Source organism: Salvia miltiorrhiza, chromosome 4, assembly GCF_028751815.1.
Source record: "Salvia miltiorrhiza cultivar Shanhuang (shh) chromosome 4, IMPLAD_Smil_shh, whole genome shotgun sequence".
Classification (NCBI taxonomy): domain Eukaryota; kingdom Viridiplantae; phylum Streptophyta; class Magnoliopsida; order Lamiales; family Lamiaceae; genus Salvia; species Salvia miltiorrhiza.
Genome location: NC_080390.1, coordinates 49,868,357 through 49,887,948, shown reverse-complemented (window position 1 = coordinate 49,887,948; position 19,592 = coordinate 49,868,357). Strand labels below are relative to the sequence as shown.

General features: G+C 33.5%; 2 protein-coding genes across 2 annotated transcripts; one reads left to right on the top strand and one right to left on the bottom strand.

The window, feature by feature from the left end:
- The first annotated feature begins 790 nt into the window (after nt 1-790).
- LOC131020211 (mitochondrial phosphate carrier protein 3, mitochondrial-like) lies at nt 791-2,753 on the top strand. Its single transcript, XM_057948907.1, is given in 7 exon segments — nt 791-1,354; nt 1,356-1,379; nt 1,451-1,812; nt 1,888-1,931; nt 1,995-2,209; nt 2,295-2,419; nt 2,509-2,753. Coding segments are annotated over 7 exon segments (1,014 nt in total). The 5' UTR covers nt 791-1,153; the 3' UTR covers nt 2,552-2,753.
- A 166-nt stretch (nt 2,754-2,919) lies between these two features.
- Nucleotides 2,920-8,738, bottom strand: LOC131020210 (uncharacterized). Its single transcript, XM_057948906.1, has 14 exons — nt 8,513-8,738; nt 8,357-8,417; nt 8,110-8,241; nt 7,394-7,491; nt 5,844-5,927; nt 5,354-5,487; nt 5,044-5,116; nt 4,905-4,950; nt 4,621-4,730; nt 4,419-4,526; nt 4,235-4,294; nt 3,991-4,052; nt 3,600-3,912; nt 2,920-3,383 (listed from the first exon to the last, which is right to left on the bottom strand). The coding sequence occupies exons 1-14, from the start codon at nt 8,591-8,593 to the stop codon at nt 3,177-3,179; spliced, it is 1,569 nt and encodes a 522-aa protein (XP_057804889.1). The 5' UTR covers nt 8,594-8,738; the 3' UTR covers nt 2,920-3,176.
- Nucleotides 8,739-19,592: the final 10,854 nt, after the last annotated feature.

Sequence of the window (19,592 nt, the reverse complement as noted above, 5' to 3'; positions counted from 1 at the left end):
AAAGGAGACGCAGTGGGAGAGGAGAGGAGAGGCGGCAGCCGTGGGGTTTTACAGCTACTGGACAATGACAGAACGGCGGCGGAGCGGGCGGCCGGCGTCGGACGTCGACGTCACGGCAGGCAGCGTGAGAACTCAAAGGCGATGGGGAGATGTTAGGGTTTGAGTGTGAATTTTGGGTGTGGTAAATTTGATATGGTAATTTTGTGATGTAATTTTATTTGATTTAATTATATTTTTAGTTGAACAAAATAGGATTTAATTTTTTAGTTTTTATAAATTATTAAAAATTCAAATAAGGGTAAAAAAGTCTTAAAGGCTACTATTTCCATGTTTTAATTTGAGTGGACATTTTTTCCTTTTATTAAGTTGGAAGGGCTAAGTGAGCCCATTTACTCGCCTGGGCTTACAATTTACTTAATTGAATCTTATACAATCCCACGAAATAAGGTCGACTTTGGTTACAAATCATTGCTAATTATATTTATAACCTTAATTACTAAAAAATGAATAAGAAAATCGGATATTACCTACACATCTTAGCCACAAATATTTGAAAATAAGTGGTCAAACTCTTTCCTATGGAAGGGTTAGGCTACAAACCCTTTTAAAATACAAACTATTACCAAAAAAAATATTTAAGATATAAAAAAAATAACTAATACCTTAATTGAAACAATAGAAAAAACTACAACAATACAATATCGGTATGATTTGGAGTACATAAAATGAAGAACAAAAATAAATTAAAAATGCAATAATTTAGAATCATGACACACATTCAAGAAAAAATAAATGAAGAAATGATATTGTAGTCCCACTATAATTCATTGATTTGGAAATACAAAATGGCGAAACTGAAAAATGTGATTAAATTTATAAATTATTTTGAGGAATGGAAAGACGAAAGTATAAATGTGGCAAGTATTATATATAGACGATGCGATGCGGTTTGAGGCACCGAAAAAGGGCTTAAATTGGTTCCTAAATACTAGTGCTATAAGAATTCCATAAAGAGAAAGCTGGCGCGGAAATGGAGGAGATAACCATTAATTACCACCATGCATTGCCATTTCTCTTTTCACTCATTACTCTTTCTCCCTCGCATAAATTAACATCCCTCAACAACACACATTCTTAATCTTACCAATCAAAAATGGTGTTCCCAGATCGGCAGCCATGGATCCCCAGTTTCCTCTACGAAATGCCGCAGGATCGGCCATCAACCGGCGGGAGCTTCATGATCCCAGCGCCCAACGAGACAAAGATAGCCATGTTCTCGCCCCAATACTACGCCGCATGCACCGCCGGTGGAATTTTCAGCTGCGGCCTCACTCACATGGCCGTCACCCCACTCTGATCTCGTCAAGTGCAACATGCAGGTCCTCTCTTTTTTTCTTTCTTTCAACTCGTTCGTTACATGTGATTTAGTTTTATCACATTTCATTTGCAGATAAATCCTGCAAAATACAAGAGCATAGGTTCAGGTTTTGGAGTTCTCCTAAGGGAGCAAGGAGTGAAAGGTTTCTTCAGGGGCTGGGTGCCCACCCTGCTCGGCTACAGCGCCCAGGGAGCCTGCAAGTTCGGCTTCTACGAGTTCTTCAAGAAGTACTACTCCGACATGGCTGGCCCCGAGAACGCTGCCAAATATAAAACCTTCATCTTTCTCGCTGGCTCCGCCTCCGCTGAAGTCATCGCTGACATCGCCCTCTGCCCCTTTGAGGCCGTCAAGGTTCGCGTCCAGACTCAGCCTGGCTTCGCCCGAGGCCTCGCTGATGGCCTCCCCAAGTTCATCCGTGCTGAAGGAGCCTCAGGGTATGCATATATTTACCATACGCCTCCTTCCCCTCTTCTTTCATGGCTAATAGCATGCATCTGTGTTTCTTACAGCCTTTACAAGGGGATTGTTCCGCTCTGGGGGCGCCAGATTCCATGTAAGCTCTCCCTCCTCATCATCTCTCTCACGAGCTCCCATTAATTGGTTGATCAAACTGCAGATACGATGATGAAGTTCTCCACCTTCGAGAACATTGTTGAGAGCATCTACAAGAACGCCATTCCAGTGCCCAAGGACCAGTGCAGCAAGCAGTTGCAGCTCGGAGTCAGCTTCGCTGGCGGATATATTGCAGGAGTATTCTGTGCTATTGTTTCACACCCTGCTGACAACTTGGTCTCCTTCCTCAACAATGCCAAAGGAGCCACAGTAGGCGATGTCAGTGCCAATTCACCACTTTCACTATTCCAACCTAACACATGATATGTTATATTCATTGGCTTACGCATGGTATTCCCTGCAGGCTGTCAATAAGCTTGGCTTATGGGGTCTGTGCACGCGAGGACTCCCTCTTCGTATTGTCATGATCGGCACCCTCACTGGGGCGCAGTGGGGCATCTATGACGCATTCAAAGTCTTTGTTGGCCTGTAAGTTTCCCTATCTTTCCCCATTGTCATATCTTCACCAATTCTTATCTCAAATCCTCCAATAAACTATACATGGTTTCTCGTTACAGGCCTACCACCGGTGGTGGCAGTCCAGCTCCTGCAAAAAAGTGAGGAGAAATTAAGTTAGATGAGATTACAAAACACAATTTTTTTCATCTTGATTTATAATTTTCTGGAGGCACTAGTAGAAGCAGATAGATTCTGAATAATTATGGCACTTACCGTTGACAAACATGATTCTTGTTGCTTCTGTAAGACCACCAAAAGCCAATATTCTGTTGGTATTCTTGTATTGAGTTACATTTTTTAGTTACTTGTGACTAGATCTAGCTAAAAGTTAGCCCCATTCAATGTAAAACTTGATTAAAAGATAAATACAAGTTAAATCTGAAGTAAACTATTAAACATTAGACGTTATCAGCCGATTCTGGGAGTTAGCGACATAAGCAAATCAACACAAAATAAATGAAAACACACTATTTCTGTGCTACTGAATATAACTTTTATTTGCATTGAAGGAAAGAATGAGTAGCTAGTAACAAGATTACACAAAAGGAACAAGACTCGGAACCTAATCAATGAAAAACATCCGAACCAGGATTGGGATAGTCTTTGTAGCGTCGCTATCCTCAGGTGCAGAATTTCAGCGACTTCCTTGTTTCTGTTGGGTCATTTATCACGTGAATACGGGCCTGGTGTGTTACCGTTGCTTTCTTCACTCACTTTTTTGTATAAGTTAATCATCTATGTACTTATCAATTGGGTATATGGTATCAAATACGACTCTTGCAAATGCATGTCTAACTTCCTTTAGACTTCCCATAGCTAACAACTCATAGTCGATCTTACTACCATTTTTTGGTACAAATCCCTTTTCCCTCCCACCTGCAACACATTCAAACATCTTCCAAACCCTCAAGTATAGTGCCATTGGGATAAATACCTGCAGAAATGAAAACAAAGGTAATAAGGACTTGCACTACTTTCCATAATAAGAAAAATGGCAATAAAATTGAAAGAAACATGAATAAGCAGGGTGGGTGAACTGTGAAGACATGGTTGAGCACCGAAAATTGTTTCCTATAGCTTTTCACTAAAAGAAAAAAAAAAGAAAAAAATGAAACAAAAATTTAAGGCCCGAAACACAAAGAGTGCTTACAACATCTGAATACGGAGCTTTTGGATATTTAGCCATTGCCTGGGAGACAAAATAATCATCTGTCATATGGTGAAGGGCACTTCGGACCGAAGCTGCTAAATCTTTAACCTCATCCAACAACACATTGGATTCCATGTATTTCGGTTCCAATAGTTCCTCAAAACTTATTTCATGTTGTTTATTGATACGTCTTGCAATGCTTAAAGCTTCTGATAGGTCTCCGCCATTGTGGACTGCAAGGCTGAATGCAGCAACTACAAGAGGATCCCTTGGTTGTGTCGAGAGTGCTTCGTGAAATGCTAGAATAGCAAACCTGATAATACATGATTCTGATGGCGTCAAAGCTCAAACTATGTGATCAAATATGTATATTTCAGAAATGGAATCTTACCATAAGCTACTGTGACATGGTCTGTCAGGGGCAAGAAGTTTATCGAGGTTGGAGCATAAAGACTGCGAAATAAAGTGTTAGAAAATTTTTCCCGCTGAAAGACATTTAACCACCAAGTTAACGAGAATACAACAGAGAATATATCTGACAAATCAATCAATCAGCACCTCAGGTTTCTATGAAAACATTGAACAAACATCCATCAAGTAAATAAGAAGACTATACAGAGTACTGCCATAATTACCAAAAGCATGTTATAACGCTTGTCACGTCTGCGAAAACCATTGCTGACAAAATAGGCAGCCTGCAAAACAAAGCTTCTTTACTTGATTTCCATTAAATGGCAGAAATACATAGCATGTCTACATGGGAAAATAAAGCCTACTCTATTGATATCCAGTAAAAGGATATCGATGAATGTTAGCTACCTGAATAGGCAGAAGTATTTCCAAAAGACCGAGCTTCCATAATGATCTCAATGAGGCCTCTGCGGAACCATAAGCCAACATGTAGTTGACTTCCATGAGAAGCCTTCCCTATAACCATGATTTATCAAAGCACAAAGAACATTTAGTACATCATCCTGAACAGTTGAGAATATTCATGAAAGGATAAAAGCCTTCTGGATACCCGATCAAGCCTTAGAACTGTAGCAGATAACCTTCTCACTGCCAGAGCAGTCTCCCTTGAAAGTCTAAAATCCAATCGAGCAGCAATTCTGACAGCACGAAGAATACGAGCTGTAAAAGTAAGGAGGAACAATTAAAAAAAGTAATAAATTACCAGTACAGCAGCAATAACTGACTATATTAGAAATAAAGACACCAAGGAATGCAATCACCGACATAAAAATAAAGTTTATGATCCACTCTGACGTAGAGTTACTGTTAAGGAAGGAAAAGAATAGAACTTACCACAATCCTCAGTCAAGGAAAGATTAGCAGGCTTGATGGTCCGGATCTTCATATAAAAAATAAATCTGTAAATGCATCACTTAGCAGTAAAAGATAAAATTTTCTTAATGGTTTTTATAGCTTAGATATATATGCTCACCTTAGCTTTCCGGATGTCATTTACTCCACCCGTGTAGTCATATATCAACTTTGCATAAGGGTCAAACATCAATCTGAAATAACAAAGGAAAATAGAAATAAATTCAGCAAATATTGTAAATAGAAAAAATTTAGACTCGAAACATTATGTAATTTACGTCTACATGCACACAGAAAAAAATGAGATTTGACATAACACAAGTGGAAGAGAGATAGGAAGAAAAAAAAAAAAGTAAAGGAAAAACTCATGCAAACATCTCATATCACTTTAAATGCAAATGCTTATCAAGCTTATGGGGTAAAGTGGCGACCCATTTATCGTGAAATCCCTCTCAAGGCAGTTTCTCCAGCGAATATAGTCCTTCTCATCACAGCCAACAGGCTTCTCAGGGTCCAAACTCAAGAACCTCCCGTACCTTGTTGCACGGGTACTAAAGCTTGAAACCTAAAAGATATCAGAATATTGTCAAACTGGAAGATCATAATTCCAACATTTCAGTTGAACATTGACAAATAATGTTGAACCAAAAGGAGGCAAAGAGCGGAGAAATGACACAAGAAGTCAAGGAAGGAAACAAAAGGAATGACTGGTGTTCAATGAACAGCCAACCAAAAGGAAATTCCATAGAGAAATCAGCATCCATAAGAGAAATCTAGACTTCACATAAGAAAAAATAACTAATCCAAGAGACCGATGGAACTATTAAGAACTTGGCAATAAGGGTCTAAAGTGCAATAGGTACGATAAAATAAGAAACTAATCATCTATGGATCTAAGAATATGACACAAAGCTAACAAACCTCCACAATAGTATCATCAATGTGCACATGACAGATAGGAAACCGCCGTCCAATCATCTCACATCGAGAAAATGTCCTCATCACCTGTAAATTAAAATAACCAATGATGTTTCATGAGGAATCCAATATTTCTTATGGTGGTGTATGTAGAAGTGAAGAGGCTCTTGTGAGCATAACTTATGAATTTTTGAGCATGTGGCTTTCCTAGCGAGAGATGTCAAGGTCCATCAGACACTTTATACTATATTTTACATGATATATATAATAGACTAATAGCATCGAAAAGTTTACATATTTGTGGAATTGTATTATTGTTTATGCATGTAATTAATTTATGAATCTCACCACATTGCATAAGCATGTCATCATAGCCATAGAACAATATACGCATATTATATATATATAGGGGAAGGCTAAAATAAGAACGCTTCTTAAAATATAAATTAGGAACCATTTTCAGCCCTTAGATCATCAAGATCTACGGTTGATTCATCACCTTATTGGATAAATTCATGCTCCTGAGTTCGAATCTCAAAGGTAACAAAAAAATATTTTTTGCAATTCATACCTTTATACAGTTTATTCATGCGTGTTATACATAAAATTCATGCATTTTTGTTGGTTCGTAATTCTTAAAATAAGGGTGGTTTATTGAATAACCACCCCCTATATATATATATATATATATATATATATATATAGGGATTGGTTATAATAAGATCTGCATTTATCGTGAGAATGTGAGAACACTACATTGGACGTATAAAGTTAATGTGAACCTAGGTAATACATTCATCGATCAAGATGATGCATCTACCATAGATCTTGATGATCGATGAACTGAAAATGATTATTTGTTCTAATTTTAAATAATGGTTTTCATTTGAAATGAGGTTCAAATGAGAACCCTTAAATAAGAACAGAGAACCATTCATCACTTCGGTCGTGAAGATCTACGATGGATGCATCATCTTGATGGATTAATGCACCAACAGGGTTTGAATCCTGGAGGGAGGGGAAATTTCATTTTTTCAAATGCATTAAATTTAATAGTGAATTCATTAATTTTATATGAAAATGCATTGTTCTCACGTTCCAGTTCTCATATATATATATATAGATAGATATATTGATATCATGATATTTGTACTTATTAAACGTACACTATATACATTATGTTTTATTTTAAATGTATCATTACTAAATTGATCAGATACGAGTGTATGCTTCTAATGACATGTAACATTATATGTACTGCCACAAGCATTTTTTGTTCATAGTTTATGCAAAGGTGGAACAAATAATTAGATCAATTGATTAACAAGGCATGCTAAATTTTAAAATTCAGTGGAAGTTTTGGGTTTTGAACTTTTGCAATTTCTTCCCCAAAAAGTTCTTTTTATGACTCTCAAGTCTCAACAATGCTGTAAACCATAACAAACTTCAATGGTCAACAATGATTTAGCTTGGTGGATAAATTACAAGAGACTAATTGTCCAGATTGCAAATGCAATACCTATAAAACAAATAGGGGTACAATGTAGACTTACATCTTTAAGTTCGGCTGAGGTTAATACATCAAAATCTTTAGGCACTCGTCTCAATATTAGATCCCTTACGCATCCTCCAACTAGATATACTTCAAAGCCTGCAGAAGAAAATAAGAGTGAGAGATTAAACAAGCTTCAACTAAAAAGACATGAAACCTTCATAGAGTCATTATAAAGTTAAGTTCGTAGGGGCATGGCAGATTCTTTGAATCAGAGAGCTACAATATTTAGTGCTAGGAAAGCAATTATATAAGCAATAACTAGATATTCAAACAGAAATCAACCCTCTACGACAATTATACATTGAAATGCCACAAAGACAGACCATTAGGATTCATGTTGCTAGTACTTAAATTGCCCAAACTGATTCAACAAGAGAACATTAGTATATGGCCACATGAATAATTTCATTTGATAAGCGTATGCACGAAGTTGGCTCATAACAATAGGCCATGAGGAAAACGGAGCTAAGATTTACATGTGATCACTCTTGAAAAAGTAATGGCATTCACCATCGGCAAGCGAAATACACAATGATTTATTTGCTTTGGAGAGATAAAAACAATCATCGCCACCCCACAATTAAACAAACAGATACAGACAGAATGTTCACCTTTAACAGGACGCAGCATTGCAGGTCACTGTTTATAGCATTCCAAACAAAAAAAATGGAAATACAAGCAAAGTGCAATATGCAAAGCGTGAATCCAGAATACCTCTTTTTTTAAGGCCATTAAGAACCACTCTTGTGGGCCTCGAAATTTTGGAAGTCCTAATTCCAAGGTCTTCAGACTTCAACTTCTTCCAATCCTTTCGACATGCATCGCGACCACTCAAATTATCAAATGCTGCATATTCACCCCACCCCACCAAAACAAAAGATTAACTCAAAAAGGGAAGAAATGAAACTATCTAACCAGAATCTCCATACTTGATAACTAGAAATTAAATATTTTCACTTGCATTTGTCATTCTCCGTATCGTCGAATGCTTCAACCGAAGCAGCAGCACAGCCCAGCCTTACCTGATACAGTAATATTTAAAGGGGTAAAAAACAGCGAGCTAGTTATCTAGTATACTTAATAAATAAAAATAAAAAACAAAACCAGATGAAGAAACCTGAAGAGCACAGTGGCGGAAAGGGTAACGGAGAGAGAGGGATGGAAGACGAGAAATACCCAGGCCGGTTGAGATGGCCATCACATGGGGAACTAGGGTTTATCAACTCAAATTTTTGACATGAAAGGAATACAGACCTTAAAATCTCTGGGGTTTAAGGAGATGCATCAAATTATCTCAACCAAAAAGCTGTAAGCGCGCTTCCAGTTGTTGAAGATAACGTACGCTTTTGGTTTGGACGCTTAAATTTTGAAGTTTTATTGGATCACTGATTTTTAATTTTCTTTTCTGAGTAGATCGGATAATTGATTTTTGGGAGACCACAAAAATGGGCTTCGGGCCCAATAACAACAGCATCCGAAAATGGGCCCATGTTAAAATAAATGAATATCGAAAATACAATGCTCATACTTCTCTTTTTTAGGAAACACACGAACTACTATTTTGTAAATGAATTCTTCTTAAGGAAAAAAAAAAAAAAAAAGTAAACAGAATATGTTGCAAGGGCGATTAATTCAGAATTCAATCTCCACCATCCTCATTTTCCCAATTAAAAAAAATGCAGTCCTGCAAAAAAAACGACAGCTATGCTTAAATGTTTAATTAGTTCTTATTCAGATTTCAGTTCATTTATGATGAACATGTTGCAGGTATATGAATTCGGACCCCCAAAATGTTAGGGCACACATATTTAATTACTCATTCATGACGAGACACTAATATAAAAGAAGATAATTATGCGTGTGCACTGATTTAGTGACCGAATGATTAAAATTGTGTAATATCAAAAATTTTATGTTTGAATCAATTGTCACGCTATCTTTAAAAATTTGTACTATCTCAATCAAAAAAATAAGGATAATAGTCTGACTACATTAATTTCAACAATATGTCTAGTTATTGGATTTGGAGGGTTGCTCAACTTCATTGACAACCCGGTTGCTATCCAACTAGCTAATCAAACTACACCTACATATATCCGAAAATCTTTTTAATTTTTTACACACTCCGATTAAAATATGGATCCTTTGTAAGATTTTTTTTTTTTTTTTACTTGGGGAAGTTGGGGAGGGGAAAAACAGTGGGATTTGAATCCGGGACCTTACTGTTCACATATAGGAAGTCGCACCGCTTGATGTTCCCTTGGGGACTTTGTAAGATGTTCGTAACACGATCTCATTGCTAACAAAAATATCAGCTAAAATAATATTTAATATATATACCAATAGATACAATAAGGAATAAATAAAACTCCTATATAAATATGTCAGTTTCCCTTATAAGGCAAGATCCTTGTGCCGTCGTGCGTGGCCTCTCTTTGAAAAAGAAAATACATATATATTTGTGTTGATTAATTAAATACTCCCTCCGTCCCACTTCAAAGTCCCACTTTTCATAATGGGACATCCCACTCTAAATGTCTCATACCTTTTTTGGCAATCCACTATCTCTCTATACTTAATATTTAAATAATTTTTATCAATCCACTTTATCTACTTTATCCACTTTATCTACTTTATATACATTCTTAATATCCGTGCCCAAAAAAAAGGAGACATTTAGAGCGGGACGGAGAGAGTACTAGTAACTATATATTGTCAAACACGATTTATCGTTTACCATATGATTCTTTTTGAAATATCTTCTGCTTTTTCATTTTATCTTCAAACACACGATACATCGATCATCCTCATTGTTAGTCATTCTATATTCTAAGTATATATAGGAATTTCCAACTAAATTGTTTACTATATATATATTAAAAAAAATATATAGCTACAATGTGTAGAAAACACTAAAATTAGCTATTTTTAGAATTTTGATTAAAAAAATTAAACGAATCAAGTTTTTTTTCAATTTCATTAATTTATAACTAGTCATAATGTGCCCAAATAACACCGTTCACATAATATAGAAATGTATATAATGTTGCATATTTCTCGTGCATGTAATTAATTCGCTAGCTACGTACACGCATGCACCGCACGCGTACGATGAAATATCTAGTGCAGGTCCGTACTTGAGGACATGCTCAACATACTGTCGCATAGGGCTCGAAATTTTTGGGGCCCAATTTTTTTATTTATTTTTATATAGTATATATATATATATATTGTTTTTGCTTAAGAACAAAACATAATCTAAAAATATATGCAGTGAACGAAAATGCCTAAAAACAAGTGAATGAAAAGGTTAATAACTGGGGCCCACTTTTGGTGGCTCATTACTTAAACAATTACTCAAATTTAAATCCTAATAGGGTGAATTGCTTCCCAAATGCTTATATTTCCTACAAGATTTTATTAACCATACCAGTTACGGTGGCATCAGCTGAAAGATCTTTTATCCAAATTGAAATTGATTAAGACCTATCTACGATCAAAGATGCCGCAAGACAGGTTGAATGGGTTGGCTATGTTATCAATTGAAAGAAAATTGATTGATCAATTAGATTACACAGACTTGATAAATACTTTTACCTCTAAAACTGCAAGACGTATTGTATTTAGATAAAGTAAGAAACTTATCCTTATTTTGAACAAATTTTTGTTGTATGTTCTATCAATATTTTATATATTTTTTTTCTCAATTCCTAATATTTTTGTCCTTTTTGTCTTTGCTAGATATACAAGAAATTGTGTTTTGGTTAGATATTGTGGGGACAGATTGCTTTCAATACTGCTGCTATGGTGAACCATATTATAAGGTACTTATTTACAGAGCTTCGTCTTATGAAAGTTCTTTTATTCATTTAGATCATACCATTAGTGTTGAATTCTTAGTAACTTATATTTTCTTCTCTTTTGATTTAAAACTCTTTTGAATAATTAGATGAAAAAAGTTTATATTAATACTCCCTCCGTCCGCCAAGATTATGTCAATATAAATGAAAACTATAAGGGCCCATTTTTTAATTTTCGCTTAGGGCCCCGTGAGATACAGGACCGGCCTGATCTAATGGACTAATTTGCAATAGTGATGGTTAGTTTTGATTGGCTCATGTCATAAGAAAATAGGGAAAAGATAAAGAAAGATGATTTAATGCAATAGCAGCGACACTTTTGTTGACATATAGATATAGGAGTATCTATAGGGCTGGTTCGAAACTTGTACAATATGGATCGACGGTGGTACTTTGCAGCACGGAAACATTGTTATCATCAAACTTGTCACACAAATCTCTTACACATATGAATTTAATTTTTATTTTTTTGAATTTATGATTTGAGATGCTGACAATGTCATGCGTGATCATAATTCACTCTAACTGACGTTGGATTAGATTTACGCGTGAAGAGATAGATTTTAGAATCAAACTTTTCATCCATCAATTCTCTCACATTCACATACACCACATTTACAATTTTGTATGTTTTCATGCAGCTTCCGAGAAGCCCAGCAATTTGCACTTCCACCTGTGATATCAACAAATTAAATTAAAGGAGTATAAGTTCCCGCAGTCTCGATGAATATTAATTAGTTAATTACATTAAGTGATGAATATTTACACAAATTAATTACATGAGATGGAGAGGCAATTCAAACAACAGTGACCTCGATTTCTAGGCAACGCCATGCAAATAATCAATTTGAAGCTTGGCCAAGCGATAAAGGGTTAATGCCTAAGGACAAAGGTCTCGAGTTCGAGTTCTTTGTGGCGCGGCACGGCCTTTAAATTTCTTTATTTAATATTGTTAATTTTTTTTAAAAAAATCAGTTTGAAGCGTGAGATAAATACAGTAATGAAGATGCAAATTAAGCATGCATGTCTTGGAATAGACTCCCATAAATATTTCGAATTTCGAGTAGGGCTAAAAATAGGATCTCAAACATATTCGGTGAAAGATAAGTTTTGTCTGAATTAGTAGCGTGAAATTTCTTAGTTGTTTCGTCATGTTAAGTAAATTTGATAAAAACAAAGAAATAGAAGTAAAATAGAAGTTGTAATGAAAAAAAGTGGCGGGGCCTGTAAATTACGGACGGGCGTGTATGGTGATTTCTTTATCACAGAAATGTCGTTTAGGTTGCAACAAAAATTGATACGTCGATTAGAAACATAACTCTTCGTTTTCGTCTCTTTAATTTTGAACCACAACTCAACACTCTTCTCATTGCATTTATTATTCACTGCCTATTACAATACTGTACCACCCGCAACATAATGTCTATTTTTCACTCTCATTTCAACTCATGCATCATGCTCATGCATGTTTAATGCTGATATTAACACCTACTTAATTAATTCCTTAATACAATAAAAAGTTGTTATGACGCTCGCGGGTAGGCATGTATTACTTTGACTTCATCAAGATCTTTTTATGATTTCAAAGAGCATTGTATACTTGAAGTGACTAAACTGATGAAGCACAGTTATGTTAGAAGTTGTTGAATTTAAATTAAGAGATGGTAGTGCAAGCCACATGAGATCATCTGTCCCACAATTTAGTGTGTCTCACTTTTAATTTCTTTATTTTGTAATTGTCTGTTATAAAAATAAAAAATATTAGTATTATATTATGAACTTTAATTAATATTTATCACTAAAAAATGTAATTTAAAAAATTTGTATATCCTAACTTTGAATTAATTAATTCAAATAAATATAAAAAAATTAGAAACCCTAACTGGGTGAGTAAATCCTTGTTAATTATCTTTTTATTAATAAATTTAATTTTTTTCTAAAAAAATAAAAATTATAACAAATTAAGACTGGTACATGGTGGGATACATGCAAACTGGGAAGAAGCCATGACTAAACAATTCTTTTCTTTTTTTTTTTAAGAGAGAGAGGAAGCCATGACTAAATTCAAAAGTATAAGGGTACGTTTATTTTGATGGAAAATGCGAGAAAAAATATATTTTTACCAATTTTCCATCATTTCCACATGTTTACTATGATGAAAAATTTTCTTCGGGCAGGGTGGAATATTTTCTCGGGCAACTCCGTTTCACTCATTTTCTCTCTAATATTGGATAATATTATCATAAGGTAGAGGTGTGAAAATATTTTTCAATATTTTCTCATCTTTTCATTTCTAATAAACATATGATAACAAAAAGAGAAAAAATGATAGTAATATTTTCTCATATTTTCTTATCTATCATTTTCCAATGAAATTTGACAACCAAAATAAGCGCATCCTAAAAGAACAAATGATTCATTAGTTATTGTGTAGGATGATAATACTAAAAACATTAATTACACTTAGTAAAAATTAGTATATAGCGATCACCATTAACTAACAAAAATAGAAACATTACGATCACACTATATAGCAAATTGTAGCAAACTCGATAATTTCAAAATGGGAAAACTTGGTAAATTGTAGCAAACTTGAAAATGGGAAAACTGTTAAAACTCCCCGTATATATAGGTTATTGGAATTAATTGGTACGTATACGTCCAATATTAATGTGGGCGGTGGGATCGGAGCGTGACTTTAAATAGTTAAGGTATATCATAGTGTGGTACAAATAATGTTTTATAATTGATAGTAGAATCTAGCTAAGGTTTAGGGATAGGTCGCACTCGATCGCATCCTTATATAGTGAATCAAGTACCAAAAGGTGAAGTTTTAAGTTCAAAAATCGTCAAGTATGTTGTACAATATTACAATACATTCGTCTTTTTCGTATTATCGAAGTTTATTGGTACAGACACACTGGAATTAATAATTGTAAATTCTCGTTTGAAAGAAAAAAAAGAATACCTATCTATAAAAAATCCGTAGATATGGATCTAGCTTTTTTTTTTTTTTTTTTGAATAAAGATATGGATCTAGCTAGGTAATTAAGGTACGTAGGTACTCGGAGGCATGACTTAGATGTTTCAATGCAACACAATTAAAGCGTTACGCCTTGACAGATCTCAATCAACCTCTATTATATTTACTCCATGTATGTTTCACTTCAATGAAGAATTCCAGTCATTTTGAAAGCTACGTTACATACATCCATCACCAAATATACACTTTTTCTTCTTCTTTTCTTTCTTCTTTTCGTTTCTCCACTTGATTTTCATTATGCCTGTCGATTTATAATTGCAAACCCACCCACCTCCAAGGATCAAAACAAGAATTTGGCGATGAAATTAATCCTATTAAATCACAAATCTATTCTGATAATTATAAATTAAAGATATGTATGAAGAGAACGTACAAAACCTTGTGTACGTGTGTGTGTGTACTGAGGTAGCAGAAAAATGGTACGTAAATGATCAATTGTACATAGATAAAACGTGATCAAAATTAAGACGTAAGAGCGAAGTATTAAATGTGAAAAATCACAAAGACGTTCAAGACTCTTCCACAATTATTTTATCTCCAACAACTATTTTTCTTTTTCCTTGTGTTCTTGAAATTTCAATGTCTCATCTTAATCAAAAGTGGGCTCATCATCGATCTCGATCTCGATCGTCCATATATATAAAAGCTAGCTAGCTAACCTAATAAATAATGAATTTTCACTGTTTAGACATCACGGATTAAACCACAAATCAGTTTCATATTAATTACTTCTTGAAATGGCAAGATAGGAGCCACAAGTTATGCCTTTAATTTTCTTTCTATATTTCATCAATACTAATAGTAATGTTTCTCCAGGTGCTTCTGGGCTGTGTTAGTTATGTAATAACGCCACATATATATACATGTGGGTATGTGTGTGTTTCTTCAGTGTTTATCTTTACGTGTGTGTGTGTTTGATTTGACATATGCAATACAGCAATAACATACTCCTTTTTATCGCAATTCATTCGTCTCTTTTCTTTTGTGATGGTGTCTCCATCAGAAGTAGCAAAAATCTTGAAGCTCCTTTTCAACTATGACTCCACTTCCATTTTAAAGAAAAGTAGTTGTAAATATGTAGTTTTGTGTACCGGAGTATTTGATTTTGCATCTTTTTGGATACATTTCAATAATTATTTCTAGCATCCCTATTTTGTAAAATTGAAATTCGTTAGAACATTTACATTGGTTGAGTCCGTTACTGACTCATCCGTGTTCCATGACCATTTATTAGTCGAGGCTTGCATTGGTCTGACTCATCTTGCTTGCTCATATGAATTAGTTTTGTTTTTTGCCTTTTTCATTTAATTAAAATGATAAATTTAAATAACACAATTGTTAAAATTAAAATTTCACACGCTACATTTACAAGATTTACGAAATTAGGTTCATGTGGAGTAGGGGTGAGCAAAATATCTGAAATCTGAATATCCGATCTGAGCCAAACTGAAATTTAAAATTTTGTTATGATTTTTTAGATTTTCGAATCGAAACAGATTGACACTTTTAAAATCCAAAATCTGAATTATATTTATAATATAAATAATATTAATATATAAGTGTATAATTATTAATTTTTAAATAGTTAAATATTTCTAAAATTCTAACCTAATACTCTCGTCTTGGTTGATTATAATTAATGCCTTGTTAATTAGGACCTAAATTCGATCATAATGATCCAATCGGTTAGGTTGATATGTATTTCAGATTTTTTCTTTTCACATTTCGGATTTTTTCAGTTTGGGATCTGATTTTATTCGATTTTTTTTGAATTTTCGGATTTGAATTTCGGAATAATTAATATGGTTCGGATCGGATTGAATTTTAGGAAAATTTTGGATTTTCGGATTAGGCAAAAATTCGAATGCTCACCCTAATGTAGAGTGGTTCTCGTTCATTGTCGAGTGTGAGGTATTCTCCTGAAATTACTCGATTTTGCAACTACATTAATGCTGTTGCAGTGATGAGAACCTTATACTCAGAGAAGAATTCAGAGAGAAGATATTACATTTGTTGAAGAGGTACTGAGAAATTGAAGAATCGAAGTACAATTTTTTTTATCTACATAACTTAACAGTCTTATACAACGTTTTAATTTTTTGTATTTTTAATTATTAATTAATATTGTTGTCCATAAGATTACTCCTTGGCATAATTAATATTATTATTAATTAATATTGTTGTCCACAAGAGGCAATGCAGGAAGTATTGTTAATTTGCAACCGGTCATGTCAACGTTTCTTGGTTGGTTATAGGGGGGTGGTCTATTGATAATATTAATATTTACTGTTGATTAATTCTCAAAAGAAAAAAAAAATCTTTATATGGCGTGCTCCATATATTTGACATAAATTTTGATAATCTTTGGCAGGATTTCTCCAATTCCATATTTTAATGGAATAAGAAACAAAACTAATTTAAATGATAAAAATAATCAAGAGACTTGAGATATTCTAAAATTTTAATCTATCTAAATAATTAATAAATTAATTTTATTATTTTTATTTATATGACTAATTATTAAAATAAACATCCCTCAGTTTCTTTGATTTATCGTGCTTTCTAAGGAATCATTAATGATGTTAATTTAGCCTAAACTTCTCATGGTAAGACGTTTCTCGTCCAATTAATTAGATCGTGAGTTCGAGTCACGTAAAAAGTTAGAATACGAATGTATTTTTTCTTTTTTAGGTGTAACAAACTGAGGGAAAAAACCCCCCCCTGAATTGGCTTATAACTGGTCGCGAGGCTAAGCCAGCTAGTCTTACATTGGTAGATGTTTTAGCTAAACCTAGATTCTCATCCAATGGCGTCACATCCTTTTCCACAATACTCGCATAATTTAATCAAAAATTGATTCTATTAGATTTTGTGTCTCGCGCGTTCTAATTGGTGCAATAGCGTTTTCCTGTTCCTTTTATTTTTTAACTTGCAAAGTTCTAGTTAGGCTTGTTTTACCTTTTTGTGGGCAGGGGCGTGCAGAAATTGGACCAATTGAAAAACTGATCGAAAATTAATGGAATCGATCGATTTTAATTGAGTTTTTTTCATGATTCAGTTGAAAATTTAGGAATTGTTTGGTTTTATCGATCGGTTCGATTTTCTCGAATTTGGTCGATTGAAAATCGAACCAACCAAATATATATATATATATATATATATATATTATTATATTTTTTATTATTTTTTAATTTTATAATTACCCAAAGTCAAACCACACACCACAATTTGATTGACACCCTAGCTGGTCTATAACCCTCTCGTGCGCCTTCCCCCCAATCGCTGACCCCAATTCGCTGCTTCTCCCCACCCCCAGTGCGCCTTTGTGACTCGTCTCTCCCAAATCCCTAGCGGCGCCGATTGTCGGCCCCTCCCCTGTCACTTCCGAGTCCGCATCGATGCTCATTCTCCACACTACACTCGCCTCCTCGGCCACACTCCCTTGTCTCGTTGAGTTCGCGCCTCATCCGCATCCCCAAACATCCGGCTTCCCATGTTTGGTTGTCCCTATGCTTTTAAATCGAAGAAAAAAATAGGTAGGCTTCTTCTCATTCATTGGTATTTAGTTTGTGGTGCAGATTTTTTCTTTCTTCTTTTTTGAGAAAATAGTTTGTAGCGCATATTAATTGTTGATTTTTTTTTAATTATAATTGTTTGGTAATTCGGCTGGTTAGATTCAATCGACCGAAAATCAAATTCTCATTGATTCGATTTTTAAAATCAGTTGGTTCGATATATTTTTTTTAAACCGTTGGTTTATTCGATTTTCCTTTTTTTGGTCGACCCGTCGACTGAACCGACCAATGCACAAGCCTATTTGTGGGTGGATCTTAGACTTTGATTCTTTTCTTTAATTTATGTACACAAATTTTATTTTTAATTTATATTGATAACATATAGTAGTAGTTTATTATGAAAATTATATTTCTTTTTTCTTAAGACTAAAAAGATTAATATTTCTTTATATATCTTTATATATATAAAAATCAAAGTAAATGTAAACAAATTTAATTTGAAGGGTAAATTTGGAATTGAGAAAAATCAATAATTAAAAAATAAAAATCAAATTCGCTCCACTTCGGCCGATAATTATGGAAAACGAACTGCCAAATTAATTTGTTAGTTGAATATTTAGTCAAAAAGAATTGTTGTTGAATATATTATTAAACTTTAATAATTTTCTACTTTCTTTTAATTCTATAGTATTAAAATTTATTAATAGGACATTATGTAATTATTATGAAATAATAATTCAATAATCTCATTAAACTAATTCGATCTTAATTATTTTTTTCTCAAACTCTTATTTCAATTTTGTGTTTGGGAAGCCCCAAGTGTATACATTATAAAAATTTGGTATTTATTAGGAAATATTTAAAATTGAGGGAGAAATTGCCAAATAATTATATAAATACATGCATGAGTTGAAAATAAAGCTGACTCTATTCATAATTTATTTTACAACTAATCCTTTTTTAAAAACTAAAAGAATTCCTTTTTTCCTCCCTTTTTTCTGTAATTATAATATTTTAATTTCAAATTATGTATTTATATTTATGTTATAGTATTAATTTATTTTTAATATATAGAACCCAATGTAAATAATATAAAGATATATAGATTTTTTTTTAGTTTATTTAAAAAATAATAAAAGTGTCACATTGTAAATTAAAAAATGTTCTTTGATGCATTTCAAAATAGTAATAGCGGTTACATTTTTTTAACTGCGTTTAAAAGAATATTTAATAAGTACTATAAGTTAATTATAAAACAAGAAATATTTCCTAGAAATTAGGTTTTCATAATTACGATGGTTAGTTATTAATTATTAAACGATTAGCTTATTACAATATGTTAGAATATGAAATTCAAAGCAAAATAGAAAAAATCATGCATGAATCGTATAAAATTTGTATCATCTCTTTTTAGAACTATCTTTTATGAACGAAGAAAATATATATATATATATATAATTTATACGAGTCTAAAATTACAGTCACCGCGCATCGCGCGGGAGATACACTAGTATACATATAAAAGTAAAAGAACTTGCTTTTCTTAAATACAAAATATAGGAAAAAAATTATTTGGGGTGAAAAATAGTTACAAATAGCACTATAAAAATCTCAATAAAAGCGAACATGTTACATATTAAAATCTTAATACACGGACACATAGCAGAACTTTGTTTGTAGATGTTACTATATGCTAATTGGACTTTTAATCATTTTAATTCCAGGGGCAATTTCGAAAAAGAGAGAATAAGAGAAGCTCTCTCGGAAAATATTGTGTTT